The sequence below is a fragment of the Lontra canadensis genome, unplaced genomic scaffold (genome assembly GCF_010015895.1).
Source record: "Lontra canadensis isolate GAN:19392208 unplaced genomic scaffold, GSC_riverotter_1.0 scaffold19, whole genome shotgun sequence".
Lineage (NCBI taxonomy): Eukaryota > Metazoa > Chordata > Mammalia > Carnivora > Mustelidae > Lontra > Lontra canadensis.
Window position 1 is genome coordinate 9,527,992 of NW_022631013.1, and position 7,195 is coordinate 9,535,186.

The window sequence follows — 7,195 nt, forward strand, 5'->3', positions numbered from 1 at the left end:
ATAGCCCAGTCTGGTGCCTGGCTCCTCCAGGCAAGTGCATGTCCATTACCCTCCACATACCAAACTGGAGCTTATCACAGTGTCTGGCCCAGACCCCAGGACGCCAGAAAATAGAGACAAGTTGTGAAAAGAAACTGCAAGTAGTGAAAAGGCCACAATTCTAAACCCCATGGATGATTTCTCCCATCAACCTCAAAACCACCCCGCAAGGGCTTTGGTTGACACCTGCCCAGATGAACAGATGGGCTCAACTCCCCCCATCCACACTCTACTATAGAGACTTTCAGCTTCCTCAAGGCCCCCTCTCAGCCAGGAGCCCCTATTCAGAGAGCTGACCCAACCACTCAAACCTAAGGGCTCAATTAAAATGAAGAAAAACCATCCACCTTCACTTTGTAGGACCTCCACAAGAGCAGCCCAAACATCATGGTCCCATGCGTGTCACACTAAGGTGTCCAAGCTAGAGAAGACCCAGGGCCTCTCCCCACCCTCCAAATGTTATCTCTCAGGAAGTCCCTTCACACTGCCAATTCAAAATTCAGCTCAGAAATACCAGTAACCAGTCACCAACGGAGAGGAACACCACTACCAAAAAAAAAAAAGTACCACAGGCTCTCACACTTTGTTAAGATCTTATACCTCAAATACCAATCTAACGAACTTTGGGACACTTTAACTTGCTAATTTCTCTCTTTTTATTTTCCTGTATAAATGTTGAGGCAACAATTAAAAACAAAAAGACGAAAACTGGCTCTCTGGATTCTGGGGCCTTAGCTCTCTCTTCCCCCTTTCCTCTCTGCTGTTCAGAGTCATCTCCACGGGAGTCTGAGAAAATAGAACTGAACTCCCGAGTCCTTTTGGCCACGTAATTAATGTACACAATCTCATTTAGTCCTAAAAATAATCCTGTGAGTTAAGCACCAACAACCCCATTTTATTTTTTATTTTTTAATTTTTAATTTTATTTATTTATTTTAAAGATTTTATTTATTTATTTGACAGAGGTCACAAGTAGGCAGAGAGGCAGGCAGAGAGAGAGGAGGAAGCAGGCCTCCCGCTGAGCAGAAAGCCCGATGCGGGGCTCGATCCCAGGACCCCGGGATCATGACCTGAGCCGAAGGCAGAGGCTTAACCCACTGAGCCACCCAGGCACCCCAACAACCCCATTTTAAATACAAGAAAGAGACTGTGAGAAACTCTCTAAGATGCCTGAGGCCAGACACTTAACAGCAGGGCAAATATTCAAATTTATAAATTAATTATTATAAATAAATTTATAAAATAAAATTCATTGTATAAGACTAGTCTGCTTCTCAGACTAATCGCCAAGTCCAAAAGGATTCAATTTTCTGCTTTAAAAAAAAAAAAAGTCCCCTTGTTTTCACAATTCATATCTGACCAATTCCAAGAGCTTCCTCCCAAACTTGATATGAAAATACTGAAGCAATTATTGGAGAAATTGAGCAAGAGCATGTAGAAGGCCTGCTCTGCCAGAGCTTTTCGGGAAGGTGACAGAGTTCCTACTGGCAGGATGCCCTCCTGCCAGGGCCCCTCACTCATAACAACAATCTCTAAACCCTGGCATTAAAAATGAGCAGCCACCTGTATGATAATCTTGGGAACAACCTGTGGCTGCCCTGGGCCTGACTGCCTGTGGATTCTGCAGCAGGGAAGGGCTCAGCCTCCTCCGGAGAGGAGGAACACAAATCACCCTCTTAAGCTCCCAGCAGGCTGGTAGCCACCATTCCGATTACCTGGGCGAGACACCTGAGACTCTAAGCTTCTCCCGGGAGGGACAACTCAGTGTGAACTGGTCACCTATTAGCCCTCCAGCCCCTATGGTACATACACTGTACTCCTACAAACACCATCCGTCCTTTGGAGGGCTGTGTTCACTTAGGTTTGGGGAACCCACAGGGACAGGAAGCAGGGTAAGAAGGCCCCAGGGCAGGGATCTACACAGAGGAGGAACTTGACACAATGGTAACAATTTATTAAAGGCTTACCTTCATTAATGTAAATATTTGTTTACATTGTTTCATCTAATCTTACAAAACAACCCTGACATAGGTACCATTTATCTTCTCCACTTAACTGATGAAAAACCAGAGGTTAACAAGTCACTTGCCCAAAGCTTATGAAAAGTTAAGTCACACTCAGGAGAGAGTGGTTCCAGGGGAAGACAAGATACGTGAACTGGATGTGAACTGGGAGGTCAACTTCCTTCCCCAGTGGAGGCCTCATCATCAGTTTCCCAAAGCAGAGTGGGCTACTCTGAACGGCCTCTTGCTCCCGATCAGAGTGAGCAGGGCGAAGGCAGCTCCAAACCCTAAGCAAACTCAAACTCCAAAACTTTTTGAGGCATGGGCCAGAGCAAGGAAGTCTCCAAGGCCTTCTCCGGTTCTGAGGCCAGAGGGGCCAGTGGCTTCCTTGTACCACCCGCACCCCAGCCTTCAGTCTGAATCCAAAAGGACCAGCCTCCCACCCTCACGCCATCCTGCCCGGAACCTGTTTGGGATTAGGGACGGTGATCCGGAACTGGGAGGCTGGATATCCTGGAAGAGGGCACGGGCGAACGTCCAGGGGACCCTGCCGAGGAAATTCTCGGGAAAGTCCCCGAGTCCTTACCGAGCAGTGGGGACTCCTCAGGGCATGCGAGCAGCGACCGCGCTGAGGTGAAGGACACCGGGGCCGAAGTCAAGTTGCTCGCGGAGCCGGGGCCGGGATGAGAGTCCGTGTCTGGGCTGGTGCCGCGACCCGAGCGCAGCTCGGAGGAAGCGTCCGAAGGCGGCAACGGCGGGGCCCCTCGGGGTCGAAGCTCCCCGGAGGGCTGCTCGATCGCCGCGGCACCGTTCGAGCCGCCCTGCAGCGGTGTAGGAACTCCGACCAGCTGAGGCAGGCGGCTCAAGTCGCGGCCGGCCAGGTAGTAGACGAGGGTGCCGCCGAGATGCAGCGCGCAGACGGCCACGAGCAGGCGACAGGCCCGCTGCAGGGACGCGCCCGGCATCGCGGCGCTGCCGCCCAGGAGCGGCTCCCGAAACCTCATCTTCCCGCCGCCGCTTTAAGAGGCGGGTGGGCTACAGCGGGGAGGGGCGGCCCGCCCGCGGGCCGCCGGCCAGGCGCTGCCCGACCGCGGCTCTTGGGGGAAGGGCCTCAGGGGAAGCTCAGAGGGAGCGCTGCCCCGGCTGGCAGACGGCGGAACTCGGAGACTCCAGCCAGCGCGGCCGCCCAGCGACCAGAAGTGCGCCCGAGGCGCGGGCGGGGCGGGGGCGGGGCCGCCGGTTGGAGCGGGGTTTTCGGGACACGAGCGGGAGGGCGGGGCCTCTGGGGCGGAGCTGCGACGCGCGGGCGGGGCTCGGGCGGGGGCTGCAGGGGGCGGAGCCGTCCCGACGGCGGCGGGCCGCGGGCAGCGGGGAGCTTCGGCGCGGCGCGCTCTGGTTCCCACACCGCCCTCCTCCCGAGCCCTCGCCGGGTGCGTTGGGTTGCTACCGAGCCGCGCCTCCTCCGCTTCCTCCTCCTGCTCCTGGCTGCCCTCGAGAGGCGCCGCCGCTTCCTGCGGTGCTGAAGGGCCGGGGTACGGGCCTGGGCCTACGGCGCAATGGCGCCGAGAGCCGGCTGGTCGTTGATTTGAGGGGTTGGGGGCCGCGACGGCGTTCCAATCAGGGCGCCTCGGTAGGCCTGATTGGGTCCGGAAGAGGGATGGGAAAAGGCTGTCCAGGACACGGGCCCCGACACCGGGGTGGGGGGTAGGTGGGACGGCCGCGGAGGGATTCTGTGGGACGTTGGGTGTCCCTACCTTGGCGGGCTAGACTCCTCTACCAACGTGGGGGGCACAGCAAGGAGGCGGCTCACCCGCGCGCCGCGGAAAGTGCACTGAGTCTCGGCTTGTCAGCCTCAGCCTATGGCACCCCAGCCTAGGGCATCTCAGAGGCCCACCCAGCTGGGATTTGGGTGTGTAGGGTGCCTCTTTTAGTGCATTCCGCCCCTCGAGGATACGTGCTTTGAGTGGGAGGGCGAGGAGCGTCAGTAACTCCCTCGCTGGCCTTCGGGAGAGCAGCCAGCTTTGTTTACAGTTTGCACGAACTCAGACACAATTCCAGGAGGTAGCAGTTGTTCCATTTTACAGATAAATGGTTCAAGGCTCAGGAAGGCTAAGACGCTTACCTAAGATCCTACAGCTAGTGAGAGACAGAGGCTGAGTTCTGGCTCCAAAACCTTTATTTACCACATATTTGCCCCTGGTTGATTTGCACAGGCGCTGAAGTTGCTTGGTTCAAATTTGACCCAGAGGCCACTCCTCAGGCACACTTGAGGCCTGAGTGAGCAGGGACACCACACACACACACACACACACACACACCCGCAGAAGGACTCATGGAAATGCTGTTACTTATGTGGAGGGAGAAACCGAGGGCTCTTGCAGCCAACCCTGAAGTGGAGGAAACGATAGCGATAGCTAGGTTGCATAGCTTGGGAGTTTACTATATGCCGGTCAAGCGCAAGCCTAACTGCTTTATATGCATTGTCTCGATCCTACAGCACTTTGCAGTAGGCGGTTGTTACTATCTCCATTTCACAGACGAGAAAACAGGCTCAGGAGTTGACTCTTGGTTGTGATCATATAAAATATTTTCCTCACTTGGCTGCCTGGACACCAGGCCCCTCTGATCTTCCTCACTTCACTAGTCATTCCTCTGTCTCCTTTGTGGGCTTCTCCTCCTCTTCTCCAGTTGTTGAAATCCCCAGGCCATAGTCCATGATGCTCTTTTCTGTCTGTAGGGACTCCCTAGGAGTGATTTATAATATCTGTATACAATGACATAAAATTTCTGTCTTCCGCAGTTGTCGGAGGCCTCAGAACATAGCACATGATGCTCTTTTCAGTCTACACACTCCCTAGGAGAAATTTGTAATAATCCATTTGCTGATGACTGCAGAACTTCTATCTCTAGTCTGGATCTTCAGACTTATTTTCAAGTGCCTATCTTACCAGCATCTAAACTCAATACCTCCTGCGCCCCCTCCCTGACAACCTACTCCCTATGCCCTACTCTTGTTCTTCATCTACCTCAGAGAATGGCACCACTGTTTAGCCAGTTCCTCAAGCCCAAAACCTAAAAGGTGTCCTTGATGTGCCTCTCTTATGCTAAAATGCCATTTCTAGTCCCCTGGCAAGTCTTGGCAGTGCAACGTTTAAATCACCAGAATTAACTACTTACTAATTCTGCTATAACTATCTTGGACCAAGCCACCATCATCTTGACCTGGGTTATAATGGTAGCTTCCTAATTGGTCACCCTGCTTTCACCTCCTCCCTTCCCCCTCCCCAGTCTGTTCTCCAAAGAGCATTTAGGAAGATATTTGTAAGCCTAAATCAGATCATGCCATTTAACTCAGAACAAAATCTAAATGTGTAGGAGCCCTATCTAATGGGTTTCTTGTCTCTCTTCCCCAACCACATCTGTCACTCTCTATCATGTTCTACCTGCTTTAGCCAAGTAACCTAATTGCTATTCTCTGGAATTTGCTTATTTCTTCCTGTCTCAGGGCCTTTGTACTTGCTATTCATTTAGTCTGAAATACTCATCTCCCATATTTAATTCAGCTCTTTCAAATGTCACCTTAAGAGAGAGGTCTTCTCAGACTATCCTATGTAGAATAGTCCCCCATCCAAATCTACTTAACCTGGTTGATTTTTCTCAGAGCATGTATCAATACCCTACATTATATATTTATTTGTTGTTGTCTGTCTCCCTCAGTAGAGGGTCAGCTCCATGAATGCAGGAACTTCCTCTCTTTACTCCTGTATCCTCAGCTCCTGGAACTGAACTAGTACATACATAGTGGACACTGAGTAAATATTGTTAAAATACCTGTTAAATGAATGCTTATGATTATCTTGATTGAGGAAGGCAGAAGGGAAGAACTATTGCTAAATTATTTTACCTTATTTTATCTTATTTTATTTTATTTTGAGAGAGAGAGAAAGAGTGCACACACGCAGGAAAGGAGGGCAGAGGGAGAGGGAGAGAGAGACTTTAAGTGGGCTCCACACTGAGCACAGATTGTGACATGGGGCTCAATCTCACAACCCAGAGATCGCAACCTGAGCCAAATCAAGAGTTAGATGCTTAACTGAGCTAGCCAGGCACCCCCCACCAAGTTATTTTAACTTTATTTTTTTCAATTTTTTAATTTTTAGAGAGAGTGCATGAGGGGAAGGGGAGTGGAGCAGAGGGAGAGAGAGAGAGAATCTTTTTTTTTTTTTAAGATTTATTTATTCACTTGACAGACAGAGACCACAAGTAGGCAGAGAGGCAGGCAGAGAGGAAGGGAAGCAGGTTCCCTGCTGAGCAGAGAGCCCGACTCGGGGCTTGATCCCAGGACCCTGAGATCATGACCTGAGCCGAAGGCAGAGGCTCCAACCCACTGAGCCACCCAGGTGCCCCGAGAGAGAGAATCTTAAGCAGTCTCCATGCCCAACACGGAGCCTGACATGGGGCTCGATCTCACAACCCCAAGATCATGACCTGAGCCAAAGTCAAGAGTTGGATGCTTAATGGACTGAGCTACCTAGGCACCCCAACCCACTAAGTTATTTTAGACACATAAGTTAAGAATTGTTCGCCATGGAATTGGTCAAGGTGAAGCTGACCCCAGCACCCTATGCCTAGAAGAAAATGCCTGTCCAGTGAGTGAGGGTGGGTCTAAATAATGCCCCATCTGAAAACTGAGAGGAGGGAGAAATGAAGATATATCTTCCATGTATCCAGATAATAGCCTGGAGACAGGATGGAGGGGAGATTAGGGGTCACAGACTTATTCCAGGACCCTCTCTAAGGCCAGGAAGCAAGGAAAAGAAACACTCGCTCTCTATTCCTTGGGAACATGCAGAGCCAATGAGGTTCCCACCAGCCTTATCAGCATCCCTACCCCCATCTAGAGATGCCTACAATCTGTAAAGTTTTTCCTTCAGAAATGTCCAGGTCAGAAACCTTCAGAACAATATTGTCTGTCCAAACAGGACAGCTGTTCTAACAGGAACTGGTATTAGAAACAGAGAGACAGACCCAAGGCAACCTTCTCCACCTCTTTCCACTTTTCCACTTTGTCAGGTGGAAACTAATCCCATCAGAGGAGATACCTGAAAGAGGAAGCTGCAGTGCTGATTGGCCAAAAACTGGAATGTGGGTTT

The 7,195-nt window shown here is 51.3% G+C and overlaps 1 protein-coding gene across 4 annotated transcripts in view; it reads right to left on the reverse strand.

The window, feature by feature from the left end:
• Positions 1–3,284, reverse strand: part of B4GALT1 (beta-1,4-galactosyltransferase 1) — a 50,922-nt gene extending 47,638 nt beyond the window's left edge. Inside the window, exon 1 of one of the 4 annotated variants that reach the window (XM_032860364.1) lies at positions 2,629–3,274. In XM_032860364.1, coding sequence (XP_032716255.1) covers positions 2,629–3,046 — 418 coding nt within the window. In that variant the 5' untranslated portion in view covers positions 3,047–3,274. Of the gene's footprint in view, positions 1–2,628 lie in introns of all 4 variants that reach the window. The other 3 variants (XM_032860365.1, XM_032860367.1, XM_032860368.1) reach the window with 3 other exon arrangements.
• Positions 3,285–7,195: the final 3,911 nt, after the last annotated feature.